This window comes from Echiichthys vipera (genome assembly GCF_963691815.1).
Source record: "Echiichthys vipera genome assembly, chromosome: 23".
Taxonomy (NCBI): domain Eukaryota; kingdom Metazoa; phylum Chordata; class Actinopteri; order Perciformes; family Trachinidae; genus Echiichthys; species Echiichthys vipera.
The window spans coordinates 8069380-8094148 of NC_139848.1; the positions used below are offsets into that span (position 1 = coordinate 8069380).

General features: G+C 42.9%; 2 protein-coding genes across 3 annotated transcripts in view; one reads left to right on the top strand and one right to left on the bottom strand.

Annotated features, from left to right (window-relative positions):
* LOC310964937 (peripheral plasma membrane protein CASK-like) overlaps nucleotides 1-24354 on the top strand; it is a 36697-nt gene extending 12343 nt beyond the window's left edge. Inside the window, exons 3-27 of one of the 2 annotated variants that reach the window (XM_083938267.1) lie at nucleotides 184-289; nucleotides 1271-1348; nucleotides 1468-1540; nucleotides 6303-6405; nucleotides 6742-6917; nucleotides 7754-7876; nucleotides 8447-8530; nucleotides 8779-8878; nucleotides 11609-11730; nucleotides 11901-11978; nucleotides 13345-13425; nucleotides 15418-15606; nucleotides 15722-15800; nucleotides 16150-16235; nucleotides 16441-16509; nucleotides 16586-16654; nucleotides 17460-17495; nucleotides 18043-18081; nucleotides 18578-18774; nucleotides 19362-19477; nucleotides 20924-21004; nucleotides 21146-21226; nucleotides 21418-21620; nucleotides 21731-21814; nucleotides 22596-24354. In XM_083938267.1, the coding sequence (XP_083794393.1) occupies nucleotides 184-289; nucleotides 1271-1348; nucleotides 1468-1540; nucleotides 6303-6405; nucleotides 6742-6917; nucleotides 7754-7876; nucleotides 8447-8530; nucleotides 8779-8878; nucleotides 11609-11730; nucleotides 11901-11978; nucleotides 13345-13425; nucleotides 15418-15606; nucleotides 15722-15800; nucleotides 16150-16235; nucleotides 16441-16509; nucleotides 16586-16654; nucleotides 17460-17495; nucleotides 18043-18081; nucleotides 18578-18774; nucleotides 19362-19477; nucleotides 20924-21004; nucleotides 21146-21226; nucleotides 21418-21620; nucleotides 21731-21814; nucleotides 22596-22772 (2630 nt within the window). In that variant the 3' untranslated portion in view covers nucleotides 22773-24354. The remainder of the gene's footprint in view (nucleotides 1-183; nucleotides 290-1270; nucleotides 1349-1467; nucleotides 1541-6302; nucleotides 6406-6741; nucleotides 6918-7753; nucleotides 7877-8446; nucleotides 8531-8778; nucleotides 8879-11608; nucleotides 11731-11900; nucleotides 11979-13344; nucleotides 13426-15417; nucleotides 15607-15721; nucleotides 15801-16149; nucleotides 16236-16440; nucleotides 16510-16585; nucleotides 16655-17459; nucleotides 17496-18042; nucleotides 18082-18577; nucleotides 18775-19361; nucleotides 19478-20923; nucleotides 21005-21145; nucleotides 21227-21417; nucleotides 21621-21730; nucleotides 21815-22595) is intronic. The other variant, XM_083938266.1, reaches the window with a different exon arrangement.
* Nucleotides 3075-5207, bottom strand: LOC310964536 (putative G-protein coupled receptor 34; the record flags this gene model as incomplete). The annotated part of the gene is made up of 2 exons (XM_083937714.1): nucleotides 4849-5207; nucleotides 3075-4367 (listed from the first exon to the last, which is right to left on the bottom strand). Exon 2 carries the CDS (start codon nucleotides 4332-4334, stop codon nucleotides 3075-3077), a length of 1260 nt encoding a protein of 419 aa, XP_083793840.1. The 5' UTR covers nucleotides 4335-4367; nucleotides 4849-5207.
* Nucleotides 24355-24769: the final 415 nt, after the last annotated feature.

Here is a 24769-nt window from a genome sequence, read left to right on the forward strand (position 1 = left end):
TTCAGTGTGCAGAAGAGACTTACAGCCAACCGGCACCTGATCTGTTTAGTTTTTTCTGGAATTACATTTGTGAATCACAAACTACTTTTGAGGTTGTTTTGTATTTCATGTTTTTCTTTAAACTAATATTTGAATGTGAAGAATGTCTCATCACACCCTCTGTCTGTCATTTCTGTCTGCCAGATCTGAAGCGGGAGGCCAGTATCTGCCACATGCTGAAACACCCCCACATCGTGGAGTTGCTAGAGACCTATAGCTCCGATGGCATGCTCTACATGGTCTTTGAATTGTAAGTCTGTGCTGCTGTCGGATGTAATGCATTTATGTAACCAGTCGTGCATTTAACACAATTGTAGGGTTTTATATCATAGCCAAATTTGTTCTTAACCAGGGCAGGAAATATCTTTTTTTCCCTCCGCCACCACCACCGCTGCTCATAACAGACACAGGTTCTTTTCAGCTGCTCAATATAGTGTGTGTTTGTTTCTTCCTCAAGACAAAAACACAATATATGGATGCCGTGCCATTACCTGCTTAAGTAGACAAATCTAACAGCCACAGACTAAATTTACCAGCAGTTGGGCGGATAGTTGCGCCTGCCGCTTTCACACCATTACGCCAACGCTACCAGCCCCGTCGTTTTAGTGGTTACAGATGTATTAGGGGCCTTGACAGAAACAAAATGTGTGAAAAGCAAGGTGTTAAGTATATATTTGAAGATCTATTCCTGGGCAAAACACCAAGTATTAATGCTATATTTTCATACGCTTTGTTGGTAATGAATTCTATGTGTCTTTAATAGTACAGTTGATTTTTAGGTCTGAGGTTGATTGAAACATTTTTATTATAAATTTTAGGTGCTGAAATAAATTCCCTTTTTATATGGAGACTAGCAACAATTGCAGAGCTGCATCATGCACAGCCCCCTGCCTCTCCATCTCTGCCTTTTGTCGTCGATTTAATTCTCTTACTCCAACTTGCCTGGTTGATTTGTTTCCTCTGTCTAGATTTTAAAGTTGTAAACTTGTACCCCATATCCTCCTGAAAGCTTCCCTGGAGATTGTAACTGGCTGAAAGGTGCTGTAATAAAAATGCAGTGCCTTTCTGTTTATGCCAGTGAAAGCAGGTCATAAAATGGCGCCCTGACCGATGTAGATTTATGCACTCTGTTTGAAACACTGTTCTGAGAGATGCGAGTTCATCTGCTTTTGATTAAAGTGTTTTACAAAAACCTAATTTGACTTCTTCCTCTTCCTCCCACTCTCCTCAGCATGGATGGAGCCGACCTGTGTTTTGAAATTGTAAAGAGAGCCGACGCAGGGTTTGTGTACAGCGAAGCAGTGGCCAGGTAGGGCGCACAGTCTGGGAACTGTAGTGAGAACAATTTAAATATTAATCAAGCCTGAAAGAATTTTGCGGATTCCCCAAATGATCCCCCCCGTCTGCTTCTGCTTTCTGTGCATCCAGCCACTACATGAGACAGATCTTGGAGGCACTTCGATACTGCCACGACAACAACGTGATTCATCGCGATGTAAAGGTGAGGGCTCTCCCATGTGTGTGAGAACGAGACATTGAAACCACCGTACATGTTTTCCAAAACTCGTGTCAGTAGGCTCCTCTGAGGTGGTTATTTAGATTGTGGGAAGATAAAGGTTGAAAGAATTACATTGTTGACCAGAAAACACATCATCACACACACACCATCCGCTCCTTATGTTAACCTCTAGGTATTTTGTGTTTTTTAGAACTCAGTTTAACCCCCTGGAAGCCCCTCGAGTTTGCAAGCCAGTGTATCCTACTGGGTTGCATGTCAAATGCGAGTCCAGTCCTTGGAGAGTTCTTATAGTCAGATTAGCATCAACAAGTGATTCCAACAGGATTAACCATCTAACACGGGGCAAACACTACCAGACACTGTCAGAGCAGATGGCAGTCCTGAAGCAGGCCCTTGATCCTCACACTATCACTACCATTTGACAACAAAGTCCCTAAAGGGATCGACACAGCCTTCTTTTCAGTGTATGACCTATAGCTGTGTGTGCTGGTGGGTCAAAGCTGGTTGAAACAGTAGTTGCACATTGCTGCTGGTGTTTGTTTGAACTCAGTTGGGGTGGGGGGTGGCAGATCAGTGGCTTTTAACACAGTTAAGACAAAGCGTTTAGTTTTCTATCCAAGTGAAATTGACAGATACGTTGCAATTGACTAAACTTGGCACTCAGTGTTAGGGATGGGGATTGATTAGATTTAATTGATACCAGTATTGAGTCTGCTTATCGGCCTGATTCTTTATCGATTCCCTTATTGATTCCTAATCAGTTATATGTGTTTTATTATCTGAGTTTGAACACAGTGTAGATGAAGTGAGTGAATGTTTCTACGTTGTTCTTTTTTTTTATTTTAAAAAATCCTCTAAGCCCGCCTTTGGACAGTTTTTTCCTCTCCACCACGACTCCTTCTTGTTGCAAGGCGTTATTGCTTTACAGTATGCAGCTGTCAGGCATTGATAAAAGGTACCGATATGCTTGGCGGCAAATCATTCTGGGTTTCGATTCAGTTATTGATTCCTATCCCCACTCATTGTTTTGTTCAGCATACAGTATATGGTATTTAAGCTGTGCCTCTTAGTGTGAGGAAGGAAACATATATTTAACTCTGTCTGCATCTCTTTTCTTCCAAATACACAAAATCATATTATTACTTGAATTTTTAGTTTTTTTTAAATACAAAAATAAGACAAAATGTGTATTGTGTTTTAACCGTATTCATCAGCTACTCCCACTCCATTAATACCAATTTACACATTAACTTCTTTGTCTCTGGGGGGAAATATTTATGCATTCTCAGAAAAGCTGTTGTCACACAAATTACTCACTTTAGTGCATCTCCTCAGACAGGCTTTCACTCGGGCATTAAACTAGAATTGAAACAATGATTCCCACGCATATATAACATATTTATTTTTTTGTAACAAAAGATGGAGTTTTGTGTAGAAATGCGTTGCTCATTTAAGCAGCCCGGCCTTTCCTTGAAATGTTAATCCTGAAATATTTTTCAGTCAGGCAAACTTGTGATCACTGTTGGCCAGTGGTTGGAAGTGTGGTCAGCCCTGTGCGGCGCAGGGTGGAATTGATGACACAGATACTTGTTCTGGGGGTGACTGAGGGGGTGTTAAGTTCAGGGTTAGGAAAAGCCATAGGCACAGATGGTCGTCTGAATTCCATTGTCGAGCTGTTTGACGTTGCGTCATTTAGGAAAAGAAGCCGGTTGCCAAGTCGGTGTCCAAGTGCTTGGAGGGCAGTTTTGCGCACTGAGCCAGATAACAGAAAGTACATGACAGGATCCAAACAGCTGTTGAAGGCGGAGAATAACAGCATCACCTCATTGGTACGGTCCACCAGCAAGTACTCACATGATGCTCTTTCGCTGAGCTGGGAGAGGATGTAGACGGGGCGAAAGGCGTGGTAGGGCCCAAAGCAGACGGTGAACAGGAAGAGGACAAAGAAGGACTTCTTGGCGGTTCGTTGGTATCTCTGCGCGTTGGGAAGGTCCGGCTTGTCCCTTGACACCCTCAGCAACTGGGAAGCAATCCTGGCATAGGAGACCACCAGCATGATGAAGACGAGCCAGAACAACAACACCAGCACCGCGTTGAAGTAGGCTTTCCCTTTGGCTTTGTTGCTACGCTCCTTGTATTGGAAGCATTTCCCACCGTCCTCTCTGTCCTCCGCTGTGGCGATCATGGGAACCAGCGCTACCAGTGACAGACTCCACAGTGTCCCGCATGCCAACCAGCTCCATGGCCAGCTGCGCCCCCACAGTGTCAATCTCATACCTCTCCGTGCCCTGCCGTTCCCCTTTAGCCTCAGGTATCTGTCCAAGCTAATGAACCCCAATAGAGTGATGCTGATGTACATGTTCATATAAAACAGATTCCCCACCATCTTGCACGCTACAGATCCGAGTACCCACTTGTTTCCATTCATATGGTAGAAAACCCTGAAGGGCAGACACGCCAGGAGGACCAGATCAGCCACAGCGCAGTTGATGAGGAACACCCGCACAGAGTTACGGCTTGATTGTAAGAAAAGGAAGACCCACAGGGCAAAGAGGTTACCCACAAGCCCAAAGAGGAAGAACAGGGTGTACAGGACTGCCAGCGGGAGACGCATGGCGGGGTCGTCAAACGAACACGCAGTCTTGTTTGGAGAAGAGGTGGAGGAAGAGGGAAGAGAGGTGGCAGAGAAGAGGGACGACAACAAGATAGGAAGAGAGGAGTTGGCAGAGGCTGAGAGAGTGAAGGGGAAGGAAGAGGCAGAGGAGAAGGTGGTCATTGTGTCTGAGGAGTGACGACTTCTTCAACGTCTCTGAGGGAGAATAAAAACACAATTGTCAGTTCATTCTTTGTCTCTAGCCAAACCGATTTTAATCAGCTAAAACGAGAGGCAAGGAAAGGTGAAATGCCCTCAGTGAAACTGCTGTCACTTCTCTATGAGTAATGCACAGACAGGTGAGTAATATGTGGGTTTTAGTTTTAAAGGTCACACATGTAATACTCAGTGTGAAAATGAAAATTACAGTCATTAATGTAATGCCACAAGCAAAGGTACAACAGCCTTCAAAAGAGGAGCTTCAGAATATTCTGGAAAACATATAAATGAGCAACACTTCTGTTTTTGTGTGGGAGATGGAGTCATGACTAATTGCAAGGTTCATGCCCATTTAACCCATAGTTCCAGTCTCGTGGTATTACAATAAATCAAAGGAGATGCGAGCGTAGATTGCACGCTCGAACAAAGTCACTCTGACTGCCACACACAGATGTTTGGATTAAGGCAAAACACTCACCATCAATATTCCTTGCGTAGAGATTTCAGCACAGCTGCACTTTAGATGTGTGGGAAAGTGCAGAGAGGTGTGCAGGCACAGCAGTCCGGTGTGTTTCTTTCCTCCATTAAACTGCAGTTTGTTAAGAACTTGCTTGTATGATAAGATATTATGCAGCAGTTCTCGTCCTTAACACCTTCCTTTTGAATCTTCACCTGTTTTTTTCTGTCTCTGAATGAGTCATAAATCCTGCGCACTCTTTTTTTTTTTTTCACATGTCTTTGACAGTGTCTGCTCCTCCTCTTCTCTGGCCTCTGTTCCCAGCTCGCCTGCAGGCTTTTTCTGTCCTCCTTTCCTGTATTGAATAGCTTTTTCTTACCCTCTCCCCTCTCCTGTTCTAACAGATATGCCTGTTTGGTCTGCTGGTGCTCCTGTCTCTGCTTCTTGTGTTCTCTCCCTCTAACGGCATCTCTCTGATTTTGCACCGCCTCAGTCAACACCCTCCACGCCCCTCAAACCCCCCCCCCCCCCCCCCATTACAAGAAGTACCAACATGTGGCCAGGAAGTGAGCCCACCACACTCTGTTCCTGAGCTTTATCTGTTGTAATAGCTCTCCTCAGTAGTTTAAATCTACTTAAATTGGCAAGGATACTACATTGAAACTTTATTTATTCCTCTACGGAAGGTGGTGGTTTTTTAATATTGAATGCACAGATCAGTGACGTAAATCTTCTCTGGAGTGCGTATAATAAATGTGTGATATGTTCCCCCCTATCTTAAATATTGATCACAGTCCCAAAATCTTCTTCAGTAGTTTTCATTTGATTTAAGACTCTGCCATCCCCGCCCTGAACATTCTGGCGAAAAGCGCTGCTGCTGTATGTCTCTCTGTTTTGTGGAAATTTAAATTTGTCATTTGTTTTCAGTCTGTTAAATGAGACTGAAACATAATTTCATCCTGTGATAATAAAGTAGGATTCTGATTCTGATAGAATTAAATTGACATAATTCCTCCACACCACAGGTTTCTGAGAGCCACATGTTCTTCACGCACGTCACTTCATGCTTATTATCCCTTATGTATTGACTAAATTGTCGGGCAAGAGCAGTTTCCTTTCTATGTCAGCGTCATCATTAAATTGAGGTTATAGCTGCGTCAATTGTCTTCACATTGTGAAACCGGTGTTTACCAACCGGCAATTGAACATATGGGATCCTGCACTTTTGCACAATGCTCTGCACAGTTTCTGTAAAGTGCAGTTTGAATAAGCAAAGAATAAGTCATCATCATGTATCGTAGTTGGTGGAGATTGTGCAGTGCATCTTAGAGTGTAATGAGTCACTTTAATTAAAGTCCCTCTAGGATATTCCCTCATTTTACCTGTCGAAAAATACAGACCTTAAATCACAAGACTATACATTTACTGTTTAACTTTCTCAACCATTGTTTGACCTCTCTTTTATCCCTCTGTAGCCTCACTGCGTGCTGTTGGCCTCAAAGGAGAACTCTGCTCCAGTCAAGCTGGGAGGTTTTGGAGTGGCAATACAGCTGGGGGAGTCTGGTTTAGTAGCTGGAGGTGAAGTAGGACAGTTTTATCTTTCTTTTATACCTCAAAACACGGATAAATCATGTATGAATACACACATACTACAGTGATCAGACAGTTAGTCACAGGTCCAGGGTTTTCCTGCTTTTTCTTCCAATTGATAGTCTCTTTGAGGACTTTAGATTGGCAGACATTTTTAATATTTTCTTATATTTTAATAGTTTAATTAATCAAGCCACCTTATAGCTTGTATATTCTTCTACTCTTGTAACAGAGTCTCTCAGATTTCTCTTCAGATTTTCACCATGCTTCCATTTTATCAGCACCATAAAACCCCTCATCACTCTTAAAATCTGCTGTCTTCAGGTCGAGTGGGTACCCCTCACTTCATGGCCCCAGAGGTGGTCAAGAGAGAGCCTTACGGCAAACCGGTGGATGTGTGGGGATGTGGAGTCATCCTCTTCATCCTCCTCTCTGGCTGCCTTCCATTCTACGGCACTAAGGAGCGTCTTTTTGAGGCCATCATTAAGGGGAAATACAAGGTAGGAGCTCATAGACAAGACACACCATTGTCTGTCAGAGGACACGCTGAATATGTTCACTGCTGCACCAGAGCTGTGTCCTTTGGCTGCAGCGAAGTACAATAGGAATTTGTCATTGTGGTGCAGTGTGTGTCAGGGTTGAGCCCTTGAGTTACAGAGAACTGAATAGAGTGAGGGCTAAATCAATTCAGAGCCACCGGTTATTGTCTTTTAATTAATTAACATTTATTTTTCTGAATGGCACTGGTCTTTGGCATCAGTGGAAAATGTTTTCTGTCTTTTTCCCTTTGGCCAACCAGACATGATTCGATACAACTTGAATTAATAATTGAGCTATTTTTTACGATAACCTCATCATATGTATTTTTTAATGTGAATGCATGAAAAAGATGGGGGGCTGGACTAACTCATAGCTCCCCTTTACAAAAACAAGTGGGAGGTGATGACTAATCTATTCAGTCCTCTGTTTTAACTGAGAGTTTGAATGTTCCTGCTTGGTGAACTTATCTGTGGCAGATGCAGTCACGGCAGGCAGCTTGATGGACGGCACCGTGGTGTCTTCCAAACAGCTGTCTGCTTAACAGCTGCTGCTGAATTCACAGGTTTTATTTTGAAAAATAGGGCAACTTGGTTTTACTTGGCGTTCTCTACATTGTTATTCTAAACAAGGTTCCACAAATATCCATTGTATAAAAGAAGAGCGCACACAATTCTGTTTCCCTCTCCCCTACAACCTTCTTCATTAGAGACCTGCTGACAGCGATCACCGTTGCTCATGTTCAACATGCGTCTGAAGGTGTCCTTTTGTGTGTGTTTGGGTGTGTGTCCATGTCAAGATGAACCCCCGCCAGTGGGCCCACATCTCGGAGAGCGCCAAGGACCTGGTGAGACGCATGCTGATGCTGGACCCAGCTGAGAGGATCACCGTTTACGAGGCCCTCAACCACCCCTGGCTGAAGGCAAGATCACACACACAACACACGGCTCGTAATACATTTACTACAGTTTAGGAGCCCTTACTGTGGTTGTTTCCAGCTTTAGCCGGTTATCGGGCTTTTGTGATCGTGTGAAACATTTAAAATACAACAGACGTTTAATGTGCTGTGGGCTATTTTGGTTCGGTTTCACAAAGATAGGCTTTGACTCTGGCTTAGATCTAACTGCTAGACTTTAGATACAGGTCTAAATTCGTCTGAATACGATGCCTCTCAGTCCACAGTTAGCTTGTAGGCAGGATGGCTAACTTTTTAGGGTTAGAATAGTCTAAAGTGTCTAAACTAATCTTGCAGCAAAATTTTGTAAGACTGGTCTAACACTAAAGACCAAATGTCTTTGTGAAACCGGCCTTTGGCATTTCAAAGTAACCTTTAAACCACTAGTCTTACTGAAGCTGACTCGAGAACACTTCCTTCCGCTTGGAACCACAGCTCTGCTTTCACAACCGCTCTGTGACTTCTCTGATGTGTTTCTCTGTGTGCTTATGTCCCCACAATTGTGCTAATGCGGACATCTGCATTTGATGTGCGCAGGAGAGGGACAGGTATGCCTACAAGATCCACCTGCCCGAAACAGTGGAACAGCTGAGGAAGTTCAACGCCAGGAGGAAGCTGAAGGTCAGCACCGTGTGGATGTTAAACTCTGCCCTAAAAGTCTGCAAATTCCGTGCGATTAAATCCATAATGAGGGGAAGTATCACTTCCTCCAGTATGCAGATGCTTCTGATGACCCAGATTAAAGTGTTTTCCAAGATTCTTAATAGGCATCATATGGAGCCACATAAAAAGCATGCACAACACCCAACCGCATGGGGCCCTGGTGAGGCTTAATGTAATAACTGTGACTTCCCTACTCTGTATCCCAGGGTGCAGTGCTGGCTGCTGTTTCCAGCCACAAGTTTAATTCCTACTATGGCGATCCCCCAGAGGAGCTTCATGATTTCACAGATGACCCCACCTCTTCAGGTAAATCACACAACAGAGCAGTATCCTGGTTTAGGGGGGTTTGGTTCAAAAGGGGGTTATAACTGAGAGTTACCAGTTTGTACAGGTACTCCTGTATGAATTAAATATGTGACAAAGGAACAGCAAATTCTAGTTTTGTGCGACATAAACATGATGTGCAAGGATCAGAACGTAAAGTGTCTGTCTATTGCCCTAATGCAGTTTATGCGTTTTCCGACATTGCAGCAGAAATAATATATAGACATTTTTTATATGGTTTTGTCAAAAGAAACATGCAAAAATATTGTCATATCAGCCAGTTTGATTATTTTGTACATGTGATTCATGTACAAAATGAGAGTTGGTTCTAAACATCCTCTGTGTCACGTAGGGTCAAAGATGAACACGAGAACACGTTCACTTTCTAGCCCGGTTTCTATTCTCGTGGTTTCTATTCCAGTGTGTTAATGTGATCTCCAGCTGTCTGCATAGAACTTCCTCTGTTTGGATGAAGACAGATGTTGCCCAACAGCCTCGCTTCCCTGTCTCAGCCACAAACTTTCACTTCCTTTCTATAAGGAGACTGCAGCCTGTACCTGCCAGCAGTTATCAGCATACAGAAACCACTCGTGTCTCTGTCCTGAATTGCAGGAAATGAGCGGTATAATGCATCATCACCTAATGAATCAGTGCAATGAGTTGGGCTGCTCAGGTTTATGTGTAGCCGCTCAGCTGCAGCGGATGTACTAATTCCACCATGTATTTCCTTACTGCTGAGGCTGGCAGTCTGTTGCAGTCATGCTTCCTGGTGACTGGGTTATTTTTGCCTTTTTAGACCTCCAGACATGTTGCCCGTAATAGACTTGTGTAGTATAGTAAATGCTTGCAGCAGCTTGGCAGATTATTCATAGACTTGGCTTCTCTTTGCTGATTTTCACTCTCTTTCTCTCCCTTGCTGCTGTTTCCTCTTTTTTATTGTATTGTATTCCTCTGCCTCCTTTTGCCCCTACCCCTCTTGGCTCCTCTCACTGCCCGCTCCCCGGCTCTCTTTATTCTTTTTTTTTTCTCTCATTGTGAGCTCTGTAGTTGCAGTGCACCTCTCTAACGTGAGCCTCTCTTTCTTTGATGTTGTTTTTCTTCTGCTGTGCTGTCGGTAGGACTGCTAGCTGCTGAAAGTACGTATCCCTCTCCCCGCCCATAGAATCTTGATGTGTGACATCATCATGACATCATCACTCGCTTTTGAGTTGCATTTTTCCTCTGAGTGTTAAACGATGTGGGTTTAATCCTTCAAAATGGCTTCCTCTGTGTCTCCATCCCTTTAAGAAAACCCATATATTTTCACAAGAGTGCTGTGAATCCAAATGCTTCCTCTTGACCTGTAAATATGATATTCTGTTTATATGCATCTTCATTATTGCAATCACAGTGAGCTCTTTAAACGCAGATTCACAGAATATTGTGATTGTTACCTTGTGAGGTTTCTTTTCCCCGATTCATTCAATTGTATTGTCATGACAAAAATCTTTTCATTTTAATTAACAAAAGGCTTCATAGTTCAACCAATATTTATACATTTAAATCTAAATCTGAACTTCTAAAATGTTATTTTGTTTAATCAAGGCATAGAATGAAATGTATATTTCATAAGCTTTGAGTGATTCACCAATTATTGATCGGTACATGGCTAAAAATCAATTAAGGCGTATTGGAGAAGTACGGTGCATGTAAACAGGCCCATAACAAGGTTTTTCTTAGAGTTGTTAACAGCTTAAATGATGTTTTCTCCTCTGCTGTGCCTCTGTCATGCCTCACAGTAACAGCTAAAGTCTCATTCATTCTCTTCTCTAAACCCATCATTAGCCCAGCATCGTAAATGTTTGTAAATGGCATTATTTTCTCCATGTCTTTCCTTCGCCCATTCCATGTTTTTTTTTCTTCAGTTTTCTTGTTAACCGAACACAGAGACTATGTTAAAAGATCCAGTACTTAGGATAGAGTAATCCATAGTGTATAATTGTATCATGAAATATTTCTTAAATCATGATTTAAGGATTTCCCTAGTGGTCTAAGATCATCTCTCACCTCATTGCACTGTTGTCTAGCATCGGTTCATGTCACTTCTTCTTATAGGTCAAACATATTAGGAGACTTTTTGAATTAGATATGTTACATACAGTACATGTTCAATTTGTGTGTGGACGCTACACTTTTGGCCTGAGAACACTTTTTTTTAAGAAATGGTATATCCGATTTGATTTTCTTTCTTTACCTTTTCCTCTGCATATTTTCGCATTTCTATATATATTTATTATATATATATAGCATTTTTTCTAAACCCAGGATCCACACTGTGACTTTTTGAAGTGACTTTCCTCTGATGTTGTATTGATGCCATATACCGCTGTTTCTCTGGTTTTTGCTGCATGTGTGGGCGATGCAGCAGGTACTTGGGGTTAATTGGTTCTTAGTGTTTGTGTGTGTGTGTGTTTTTTTTTGTGACACTTATTGCTAGTTTTTTTTAGTTGTTGGTATTTGTTTCTTTATTTTGCCTGTTTGTGGATGTGTAACATGTGTTATGTGTTTGTGGATAAGTGTCTGTCATGTTCAGTGTTTGCATTTTGTGTATCGTTAAATGTCTGCAGGGACTGCTTTGTGTGCTTGTGAGTGTATCTGTTCTGTGTTTGTGCTTCAGTCTATATTTAAGTGTGTAATCTCTATATTCGTGTGTGTGTGTGTGTGTGTGCGCAGGGGCAGTATCACAGGTTTTGGACAGTCTAGAGGAGATCCATGCATTGACGGACTGCAGTGAGAAAGACATGGACTTCCTCCACAGTGTCTTCCAGGATCAGCACCTCCACACCCTGTTAGATGTAAGTAAACCACATCTTTCTCTGTAATACCACAACTGCCCTGTAGGTGTCATTACAGGTCAACAGTATTTTTCCAATTCATGTACCTTCTCTTTACTACCCTGTTCATTTGGTATTGTTTGAGTTTTTGATCTTTGATGAGGTTAAATTGTTCTTAAATGTCATTTCAGCTTTACGACAAAATCAACACCAGGTCGTCCCCTCAGATCAGAAACCCCCCAAGTGACGGAGTGCAGAGAGCCAAAGAGGTGATGATCTCACTGCTCATGTTCACTTAATAAAGGGGCAATTTAGTCACTAACTGTGTGAGTAGGGGAGGGGAAACCTCACCTTTCCCAGAAAGTTTTCTTCCCAAGTGCATCAAACAAAGGCAAAGACAAAACTGAGGTAGTTGAGGGACGATTAAAATCAGCACAAAGCTTCAATCTGCAACGTTAAAAACCACAAACTAAGCAGGAAATCTTGGTGTAGTCATGGACTCAGACGTGCATTTCAACAGCCAAGTTAATGTAATTACAGAGCCAGCCTACTACCACCGTAAGAATATTTTAAGAGGTTAAAGGACTTACATCTCAGCCGGAAACACTTGCCCATGCATTTATCTTCAGTAGACTCGACTGCTGTAACTGGGCTAAATAAAAGTCAGCTAGACAGCTGCAGCTGATTCAGAACACTGCTGCTCGGGTCCTCACTAAATCCAAGAAAGTGGATAACATCTCTCCAGTTCTGAGGTCTTTACACTGGCTTCTTATCTGTCAAAGGATTGATTTTAAAGTACTGCTGTTGGTTATGGCCAAAATGCATTTCTTATCTACATTGTGAGCCATCCAGACCATCTGGTACAGGTCTGGTTTCTGTCTCCAGAGGCAGAACTAAACGTGGAGAAGCAGTGTTTAGTTTTTTTGCTTCAGATATCTGGGACACACTCCCACATAAATGTAGGTCCTCTGCAACTCTCAGTTCTTAGAGAACGTCCGTTTGATGCTGCCTTTTGTTAAATTATAATTTATTTCTTACACTGCACTGTTGCTTTCATTTTTGTTCTCTTGTCCTATTCTATTTAAGATTGTTTTTATTTCCTATCCTCTTTAACGACTGTTTCAATTAGTTTATAATTGCTTTTTAATGTTTTATGGAAATTGTCTTGTTGCTGAAATGCGCTGTATAAATAAACTTGCCTTGCTTCAGCTATCGGCCAATTCAAAATGAATCATCTTGACACTCGATTTGTACCCATTAATACATGGTCCGTGAAATTTAAGGCGTCATCATGCGATTTGAGTTGCCTTTTTAATCATATTCTGGTATTCATGCAGACCTAACACCTGTGCTGCTGTCTATGCCATCCTAATTTAGGATTCCTAACTTGGGAAATTCCTATACTACGATATGATTTCCCCCGCATAAATGTAGTTGGTAAACATGGTTCTGTAAAACCAATCTTAAATGTCATCCTAAAGTGGGATAAGATAGGATGTCTGACTTAGGAAGTTTCTGTAATGAGGCCCTAGTATCAGATACTGTGCTGTGACATATTCATTCATTATCTGTGTTGGTTATTATGAAAATTCCTAATATTCTCACCTCTTTCTCCTTGTCTATTTTCTTCACAAGGTACTGGAAACCCTCTCCTGTTACCCAGAGAACATGGAGGCCAAGGAGCTCAGGAGGATCCTCACACAGCCACACTTCATGGTGAGATATTACAGACACACACACACACACACACACACACACACACAACATACACATTTTTTTATTATTTTGAAAGGTTTTTCTTTCCGACCTGTGCATTTAGAGAGCATGCTTATCGTTGTGTGAGATTACAACCTACTGTGTCAGGAGTAGGGTTCTTTTGACAATCCACATAACTCCCTTTGCCACAAAGCTGCTTAGCACCTGAGCTCGGTGAGGGATAGACACATGGAGGGGGGAAAGAACGAGCACAGAAGCAGCAGAACGGCAAGAAGAGCTGAGGGCTTCAGCGTGGATGTACAGTAACTTATACCAACATGTTTGTCAGTGGCTGACATAGATCTGAGACAAGAAAAAACTATTTGGGAGGATATTATTGCTGGACATGGAATGTGAAAACTGAGGCAAAGGTAAAGGTAGAACACCGTCTATATTGTGTTATGAAAACAGTAAATTAGCAGATGTGTAATTTCAGAGAGTGCATGACTAGACTTTCAGTTTGTTCATGTTGCTTTGTCACTTCCGAAACTGCACAGCACCTAAATGCAGGATGATACTGCTGTTTTTTTGGCCCGGTAACAAGCGGTGGTTCCCTCTGCTGATTCAGTCTGGGACGCTTACTGGAGCTGTCACAGTCACGCCTTAGGTTCACTTCAATCCAATTAGCCCATCTCGCTCTCTGACCTGACCGTCTGGGTTTTTCATGCTGCCACAGACATTTAACAGTGCCCATAGCTGAAGGGGCACTGTTGAAGGGGCTTTGACATGGTAGCTCATGGGAAGAAGCGTGCCTCACTATTATTTCACTTTTAAACTTTTTTGTGAAGTGTTATTGTGTGAGTGTGTATTACCTAAGGACATTGTTCCTGGTAATTATCTGCTTAGTATGCAGTCATTCAATGTCAAACACTTGTTAGGATCCATTATGGGTGCCTTATAATTTTAAACTGTTCTTTTCAGTCGCACTAATGCACACCATAAGTCAAAAGCCGTATGGTTTTAAGGCCTCAGGCCAGCTGTTTCATCTCTGTGTCTGTCATGCATCAGCAGCAGATGTGATCATTTGGCAAACGCAGCAAGTGGATGCATTTGTCAAAACACACTGTGTGTCAGTAACATGATTAGTGCCCAAAGAGGATTAGTGTAAGTCACACTCTTTCAATGTTGGAGCTATACGCACTGACTTTTTTTTACACGCACACTAATACAGCCCGCTGTTTCTCCAAATATGGCTCATGTTCTCGATTTGATTCTGTTCAATTAGGACTTCTTCCAAATATAGCATTATCTGATTAAAACTTAGACAAGCTGTTGTATGCTGGAGAAACACACCCTAAACATTATGAAAGACTTGGTTATCAACAGGTTTATGGATGTGTCCATATATCAACAAAAAGGTGGCTGTAGAATATTTTGTGCATGGTGAACATGGTGTTCAATGATGGTGTGTGTGTCCCACATGGATCTTGACTGGGATTTGGTAGTTTGTATTTGTTTTTAGGTCGCGGGTACAAGCGGCCAAAATGGGTTTTCTTAGGAGGGTGGCTGGAGTCCCTTAGAGAGAGGGTGAGAAGTTCAGCCATCCGTGAGGAACTCGGAGTAGAGCCGCTCCTCATTTGCGTTGAAAGGAGCCAGTTGAGGTTGTTCGGGCATCTAGTGAGGATGAACCCTGGGCGCCTCCCTAGGGAGGTGTTCCAGGCACGTCCAGCTGGGAGGAGGCCTCAGGGAAGACCCAGGACCAGGTGAAGAGATTGTATCTCTACACTGGCCTGGGAACGCCTCGGGATCCCCCAGTTAGAGCTGGTTGATGTGGCCCGGGAAAGGGAAGTTTGGGGTCCCCTGCTAGTGCTGCGGTTGAAGATGAGATGTATTTGTTTTTTTGTATTAGTTATTCAAACAGGAGTCTTCAGGTTTCATTCCTACTGGGTTCACCTCTGGAAAACAAACAGTGAGACTATGCGGTTGGATTCATGGCTTCTGTGTACACTCCAGGCTCTGCTGCAGACCCACGATGTGGTGGCCCACGAGGTCTACAGCGACGACGCACTGAGGGTGACCCCCCCACCCACTTCACCTTACCTGAACGGAGACTCCCCGGACAGCACCAACGGAGACATGGACCTGGAGAACGTCACCAGGGTTCGCCTGGTTCAGTTTCAGAAGAACACGGATGAGCCCATGGTGTGTGGACAGAAGTTACAAGTTCACTTTTCATTAAAAACGTAATTAGAAAGTACTGCCAGTGTTCTGATCTGTTATCAGTTTTTCCCCCTGACTCTCTGTCTGTCTCTTCTAGGGCATTACTCTGAAAATGAACGAACTCAACCACTGCATCGTGGCCCGAATCATGCATGGTGGAATGATTCATCGGCAAGGTTTGCATCTACATCAAAACACTAGTGTATGTGCAACCTTAGACCACGCAGCCCTGCATATTTATTTGGAACATTCAGCAGTTTTATCAAGCGGATCTTTTCTTTCAAAATACAATGAATCACAGAGACTATAAAGTAGATGGGGATATAACAGTAACTCTTATTGGACTAACTTTTGGTAATTGAAATAACAATGAAATGTAACTCTTCCTTACATTAGTTGGGCTCCCTTGGAGCCGTCTCTAACCCCTGGGGTTTTTCCTGGCCTCTGCTTTGTGAAGCGATGGGGTTTCCAACACCCAAGAGCCTCATTTACCGCCTTTATTAATTCATTATTTCTCCGCTTCAGGAACTCTGCATGTAGGAGATGAGATCCGAGAGATTAATGGCATCAGCGTTGCCAATCAGACGGTAGAACAGCTTCAAAAGATGCTGGTAAGTCGCAAAGAGCAGATTTTCTCCTCCTCACTCTCCACATTTGGACTGTGCAGAAAGCTTTTTTCCAAACAGTATTGTTGGCTGGATTTCTGTTGAGCATGTGTTTTACGATCTACCATTTGATTTGAATTTGTATCAAAGGATGTTGCTTATCATTAAATACTCCTATGCAACCTGTATTTTTCTTTTCCTTAACGCACAGAGGGAGATGAGGGGCAGCATCACCTTCAAGATTGTTCCCAGTTACCGGTCCCAGTCCATGTCTTGTGAGGTAGGGAATCACGCACCTGCATACATTGTTTCATATTCTATGGGAAGTCGAAGTCATTCATTATTTTCTATTGCAGAAAGAGTCACCAGATGTGTCCCGACAGTCTCCCGCAAATGGTCATGCTAGTGTCACAAGCTCCATTCTGGTAGGTTTCTGCTTCTCCTTTTCACTCTCTCTCACACACACACTCTCAAACGCACGCACGCACGCACGCACGCACGCACGAATGCACGCACGCACGCATACACACACACACATGCGCACACACTTTTGAAAGTTTGTAAAATGCTTGATTTAAAATATGCTTAATTCTTAACATAATCTGGTGTTTTGTCCACAAAGTGACTCATGTAGAGGGACAATAACTATGGATTTCTGTAGTTGTAAATTAATTCTGTAAGCTTTTTTATTTTTTGTATTCATCCGGCTGTTAAGTCGTAACCTAACTCCCTTTCAAAATATGATTTCCGGGTCCAAGCCGGTTCAAGCCTCGTATTTCTACAACACCGCAGTGCAGTCTTCCCTGTTGTTTTTTTAAACAACAGGGAAGACTGCCAGAACTGCCATTTTACCTCTTTCTTATCGATATAAAATATGTCTAACTGACGAAAGAGGTGATCGTAATTGTTCACATCTTCGGCCATTGTTGTCTGTTTTGTTTTAATGGAGCGTTTGGACCCGGAAAAGCGTATTTTTCATATTTTTTAAGTCAGACTTAACAGCCGGAAAGTTACAATTTATATGTGATGATAAAAGCTTCAAGAGTCAGGACATTTTTGGTTTAGGAAACTTGAAATTAGCATCAAATCACTACATCTTGGATTTAAATCAATTAACAAATTAACAGGATAAGTGTCACAAGTGTTTTCCTGCTAAATGGTTAAGTATAAAAAAACAGTTTTAATTTAGTGTGAAATCAAATACTTAAAAACCTTTGTCATCCCAACTAGGACCTGCCAGCGACGATCCAGCCTAAAGGCCGTCAGGTGAGAATTCTTTACACCACGACTGCATTCAGTCATGTGCTCCTCCCTTCGCTTTACAATCTGATCTGACGAACTAACACTCACCCCGACACGGTCAAATCTGCATGAATGCACTTAAAAAGCACTCAAGCCTTCTTCCATTCCCATCACATCTATTTAGTTCACATCAGGTTTTGCTCTCCAATGTCAGGTCTGCCTCTCTTGGTCATTGGAGAGGATTCCTACACAGATGAGCAGATGTTGGAATTTAAAAAAGAAAATTTCCTGTCAGCAAAATATTACATTGTAAAAAAGAAAATTTGAGATGGAATAGTTAGGAACCCTGATGTTTTGGTCATTTCCTCTTAACTTGATTTCTGCCATTTGTGTCTGTTTCATGGTGCGTTAGATCGCGCGCACACATACAGAACATGCGGTACAAACATTGTTATATAAAAGATTCTGCATCCGATTGTGGGTCCTTCATCACACCTCCTTTGTTTATGCCCCCCAACGTTTCTACTGCATGATATATGTGTAAGTGTGTGTGATGCTCTCAACCCCATAGATCTCCAGACCGGCTATCAAGGACAAATTGTCCATCAAGGTAAGATGTCTCTAAGTGGACCCTTCGTAGAAGTAGATCCCAACTCTTCCCACCCCCATCGCAAAGTCCGGTTCCTCATCATAGTAGTGTCTAGATCCCATGCTAGCTGTCAAGGCTTCGTCTTCATATCTGGTTCGTCAGTGGATATCAAAGGCAATAAAAAAGATGTGGATGTCTGTGCATAAGTCGTCGAAAAAAAGGATGCGTACGCCGTTCGATCATTTTTGTCTTGCTTTTCATTTATCTAAATGTCTGTGCCCTTTCCTGCTTCGGCTCACAAGCTCTTGGTTTCCCCTCTGCTGTCCCTTGTCTGTTAATGACAAGCGCCGGCGCAGCATTTCTAACTACCTAACAGTTTGGCAGCCAGTCTCCTTTTATGTGGGCAGCTTGGCCAGTCATATTCTTTCCCATATATTCTCCTCCGTTCGCTGTGCTATTTTTCTGCCACTGTGTCAGCACTTAACATGTCTTTTGTCCCACTGTCGTGCCCTTACAGATTTATGTGCGTGCTCAGTTTGAGTATGATCCGGCGAAAGACGACCTCATCCCATGTAAGGAGGCAGGCATTCGCTTCCGGGTGGGCGACATCATACAGATCATCTCCAAGGACGACCACAACTGGTGGCAGGGAAAGCTGGAGAACACCAAGAACGGCACTGCAGGCCTCATCCCCTCCCCTGAGCTACAGGAGTGGTGAGGAGACAAACTTTTCATCTGGGCGTATTCAGTTTTAGGTACACTTAACTAAAACTGATGCAGTCTCATGCAACAGCCATACAATTCGTCCTCATAAGGACACAGGATAAAGGAAACTGTCTTACGGTTTCCCCTTTTTCAACAATGACTACAGACTACCACTGCCTGCTGGTATGGAGAGGTATTTCCTCATGTGGGTGCAGAACGTATGTTCTACTTGGACCTTGTCTGTAGTCATCGAAGTGTGTTTACGTGCAACTTTTTGAGCAAGACACAAGCAACGTGAGGCTAAAAAGGTTAGAGCTGTCAGTCAGCTTTTGTGCCAAATGAGAAATTCAATTTAGTTTTTTTTTTTTAGTATATTGAAATGACAAAGCACAGAGAGCTAAATGCAAGTTTGTGGCTGAGAAGCTCTGGCTGAGGTTCTAACGCGTCATGACATTGACACACCAGCTAGGATTTGAACCTGCTACTTCTTTCAGTTGTGACAGATGTGTTACCACGATACCACAGGGCTATTTCGGCAATGAAAAATATAAAACGATGTAAAGCCATTTAATTTCCCAGTGCTGTGTTCTTTTCAGGCGTGTGGCGTGCATAGCAATGGAGAAGACCAAACAGGAACAGCAGGCCAGTTGTACCTGGTTTGGCAAGAAGAAGAAACAGTACAAAGACAAGTACCTGGCCAAACACAACGCAGGTAAGCATGCAAACACCGTGGCATACAACCGAGCAAAGCTAACCCACTGTAAGCATTTAATTCATTAATTTAGTATAGAGTAATACGCAATACACAAGGAGGAAGTGCTCGATCTGGTTGTGCAGTTGACCTGAATTAAAAGCGTGAGAAATCCCCTCCTGCAATACTGGCCATGGTGGCGAGTATTTCCTTTCAGGTGGCTTTGTCTAAAAAGGCACGTGGAGTAAATAATCCCATTGATGCACCTCTGTTCAGTCTGTGTCACTGCTGCACGCTTGCTTTCCCTCTGATGGACCTCTCCTACTGCTCTTGATTTGGACTCGTTTTTTTCAGTAACTAACAGCGTTGCAATTAACGGCTTTTGATGTTTTAAAACTGTTACATTTTTTGTTCAACTTGTCTTCTTTGATGGTGTCTTTTATTAACCCTTCCGCTCCCACCCTTTGTCCATATTTCATGCTGTCTCTTTCCCAATGACATGGCTGCATGTAAGTAACTCCAGACAGCTGGCGTCCAGCTTCTGTGTTTTTCTACCTACCTCCCGTTCTGCTTTTTATACCTCGTCCTCCTCCTAACGTCTCCTTGACTTTTGAATGGCGGCTGCTTTGTTTGGTTTCTTATTAGCAATGTTATTCATATTGATGAGATGCTTGTAAAGGTTAGAGTTGCTCAGCCTTGATTATGCTTTGAAGTTAGTCCAAATAAGCATGTTTTAATGCTTTCTCAGGGTGTTCAACCTTCATGAAATGCATATTATAGAACACCATTTGAATAACTGTCCTAAATATTAAAAAATCCACCTGAACCCGCACTTGCTTTAAGCCATAGGGACAACAGATTGTAATTAACAGTATTATCATGAGCATCGCTTGTATCCCCCATGATTCACTATTAGGTTTGCATTTTATTTTTTGAGATAGTTGTAGGCAAAATAGTAATGTGACTATGTACACTCAGTTGCTAGTTTAAGATTCAGTTCAAACTAATGCAGTCTGATACAGCCCTGCAATGATCCCTACCTTCTAAAACTCTGGGCTTTAAACCTATCATATAAATCACTGTCATCTTGAGCGATGCTAGGCCACGGATGCAGAATCGGTGCCATTTGCAAATAGCGGCTATAGCAGAAAGGGCCTGACTCCTGCATTGGATGTATCTGTTAAACCAGACTAGTGTGGATTCAACTTAATGGTTGTTTTAGTGTTAGATTAGATGCTATAATGTACACCAGCCTTCAAAATGGTGCGTACATCATATGAGTTGAATCAACACTTGACCAGGACTGTTGTATTAGACTTTACGTTATGAACTGGCAACTGAGTGTATATTTACTGCTTGCTTTTCAATTTGAGTCGTAGTCACAAAGTCACGTAGTGTAACATAGTTCAAACGATCCACCTTGTTGGCTGTTTACAGCTAAACTAATGTTTCTCCTCTGTTCCGCAGTGTTTGACCAACTAGATCTGGTGACGTATGAGGAGGTGGTCAGAGTGCCATCTTTCAAAAGGAAAACGCTGGTGTTGCTTGGTAAGTAAACAAACTGAGAGATATCTCTATAATATGTCAGAAAAATAGTATAATGTCACAAAAAAGCAGACTCTTATTACTGTGTGCGGATTCACCAGCCTGTTGTTTACACGACTGTCTCTGCTGTCTCCTTTCATTCAGGTGCACACGGAGTTGGGAGGAGGCACATCAAGAACACACTCATTACCAAACATCCTGACCGCTTCGCCTACCCCATCCCTCGTAAGGAGAGACACACTAGCACAACAACTATGCACTACGCACTAAAATCATCAGATCACACAAGATGCATTAATTGACACATCTAGACAATCAGCTACTGAAGCGGTTTGAAGCTCTTAACTACGTTGTTATCATTTTTATGTCCGGTGATTTTCATCTCTATCCCTCCTCCCGTGTGTCTCTCTGCTCAGACACAACTCGGCCCCCAAAGAAGGACGAGGAGAACGGGAAGAACTACTACTTTGTGTCCCATGACCAGATGATGCAGGACATCAGCAACAATGACTACCTGGAGTACGGCAGCCACGAGGATGCCATGTACGGAACCAGGCTGGAGACCATCAGGCAGATCCATGCACAGGGCATGATCTCCATCCTGGATGTCGAACCACAGGTAACCGATGAGTCCTGTCTTATGACATTCGCTGATGGTTCAGTTTGGGTGGAAGAACGACACAATAAAAATAAAAATTTCCCTCCCTCTCTCCCTCTCCGTTTCACCAGGCACTAAAGATCCTCAGGACGTCTGATTTCGCTCCCTATGTTGTCTTTATTGCAGCTCCCACTGTCACTCCAGGCATGACCGAGGTACAGTCACAACTACTTTCCTCTGCTTCCTCTCTCACTCTAACTCTTATTTGTCCTCACTAACTTAGTTGAGTCTGAATTCTGAGGCATTTCACCCGTCATTGTCATTTAATAAGCAAACAGTGTTGCAATGTTCGGTGTGTGAAAGCCGCTTTGTATGTTTCTTCCACTGCATTCTTTCACTGCCCTGTGTGCTTTAAGTGTGCTTGTATTTTCTTCGGCATGCCTGTTTTCATTTGCACGCAAGATTCCAAAGTGGTGCAAGAAACTGCCTGTAAGTACGGGTTAAATGTGTGAGTCCAGCTTGTTTGGAAATAGTAGAAAGGCATGTCTGGCCTCTGTTAGTCTCATCCCTCTTGATTTCCTCTAAATCCTCTGATCCCTCTAATAATCCCCTTCATTGTGTGTTTTCTTCATGCAGCATTGTCTCCTCTGGCCCAGCCCTACCTCTGTAGTTAATTGTCTCTAACCTCCCTGTGGTCTGGGTTAATTGGGGGGAACCCTTTATTTAATCAGTAATTGTTCTGTGATCAATATTTCCCATTTAGATAGTTTAGTTGTTCAGCCAGCAACTACAGGATTGTTTTATACTTCTTATTGATATATTTATTTGACTTTTTCCCAACACTAGAAACATGACTTTAATGTAAACGCTCCCACCTAATTCTAAATGTATGCAAATTAAACTATAAACATAAAGAACTCGACTACAAATGGAACCTCGAAGCAACCGAGCCAGCCGTTACACTCCCTCTCTCTCTTTTCTGAATCACACCTTCAGGATGACTCTCTTCAGAGGCTCCAGAAGGAATCCGAGATGCTGCAGGGGACCTACGCTCACTACTTTGACCAGACCATCATCAACAACGAGATCGATGACACCATCCGACTGCTGGAGGAGGCCGTAGACCTGGTGTCCACCACTTCTCAGTGGGTCCCCGTCTCCTGGGTCTACTGACACACGCTCAACGGCGACAAGCTCATCACCCTGAACGATCCATCTCCGATCCAAAACGGATGCTAAACGCGGGTCCGGTCCCCTCGAATCACGCCCCTCTCATCAGAATCACACATTTCTGTAGATAAACTGTTGGTGAAAAAGAGGGAAATGAAGAAACTAATGACTAATGCCTCACTACAGAGACTTCATCCTGCCCCTACCCCCCTTTTTCTCAACAGCCTCAAAAGGCTTATTGTTGTGTACATATATACATATATATATATAAATGATAAAAAACTAAGTGAATATGGTTCTGTCCTAGTTGAAGGGTCTGGGGGGAAGGGGCAGTGTGGTAGATATTTTGTACTTTTCTTTTGTAATTGATGGACGGGTGGGTGGTAATATTGGAAAGGCAATAGCGAGCATGACCATAAAGCAGTCTTATGTGGGTGCCTGTGTGTGTGTTGACCTATTAAGGCACTTCTTGTGGTACTGTGTCCTCCTCCTCCTCAACATCCCCTTAATCTCTTCGGCCCTTGTGACAAACAAGCCGAACTTTAAAGCACATAAGAAGCTGCTATAGTGGCGACAAGTAACTCTCTCTCAGCTCCAAATGCAAGTTTGAGTGAAGCAGAAAGCACAGGAAACTTGGCAGTTTTCTTTATCCCTCGCCCACTCCCAGCCCTTTATTTATTTCACTGGCCCTCTGTGCCTGTCAGTTTGTTGAAGGAGCACACTGCATCCCTCTACTGCGCTGTCTCTCCATGTGTCGCTGTAGCCTATTGTACCATGCTTCCCTTCCAAACCTCCGACGGTCTTTGTTTACATCTCAGTTTGCACAAAATGGACAATGAAGTAGACGTGTACCGCATCTCGTCACCTCACAGTTTATATTTGTTCTTGCCTACTCCCTCTGTCTGTCTCCGACCCTCTCCCTCTGTACATGAATTGCTAACCAGTGGTCGACGGAACTGGAATATTGTTCTTGGGGGCACAGTCCGCTACGAAAAAAGCATCCACCACTACACATGGCTCCTAAACTGGAAGACAAAAAAAAAACCTGACGGAAAGGAGGAAAAATAAACTGCCTTATCAGAGCCTCGGGGAAGAAGTCTGAAACACCTATGCACACCCCCGGTGTCTGCCAGGCAGACCGCCACAGCGACCATTTCCTCCTGTCCCCGCACTCAAATAGTGAGCCATGCGTGTCGAAACTAAAGCGTTCATAGGAATGCCGGCGGGAGGGGAGGGCCTCCGTGTAGGTGGGACAAATTCCATCCCAGAGCCGCCATTTTGGAAATGTTAACTGTTGTCTTTAAAAATATAAAGGAGTATTCTTGTTTTGAGGGAGAGAAAATAACTAAATTTTGTGTGTAAATGTTTTAATGGTGCGTACGTCATACGAGTGAATTATCAAGAGCCAGTGTATATTAACCCTTAAAAGAAGCTCAGTATGTGACATAGCCTCTTCATGCTTTACAGGAAGTGGCACAACACCGCCCCACACACTGTACGGTGGCTCAGTATGGCGGCACATCAGTCGAAGGGTCTGGGAGTAAAAATGATAAAAAAGAAAAAATGAAAAGTCTATTTTCAACTGAGCGGTGTGGTTGCTGCTGTTCCACTTCCTGTAAAGGGTTTTCATTTCAAGTCCTGTGTAAATTACCTCTGCAAATGACAAAAGCAGCTCTTCTGTATGAAATGTTGTTCTTTTTTGTTATTTCTTTTCTTTTTTTTTAATATATTTCCTTTTACGTGTTTAAAGTAAAACGGCTCGTCTGTCTTATTCTTTCGTGTGTGTGTGTGTGTGTGTGTGACAGTGAAGTGAGAGAAATTGAACGAGTGCACCATCCAGGGGCCACAGCAAGGAACTACGCCTGCATTGATCTCAAGTTAGAGAAATTACCCTAAATTATCCCTGTGAATGTTCTCATTCGTCCAGGTCGTTGTTGTCCTCAAAGCAGTTTCAGTCAAAAGAGACTGGACTTGGTTATTTGTCTTGGAAGACGTTTCAC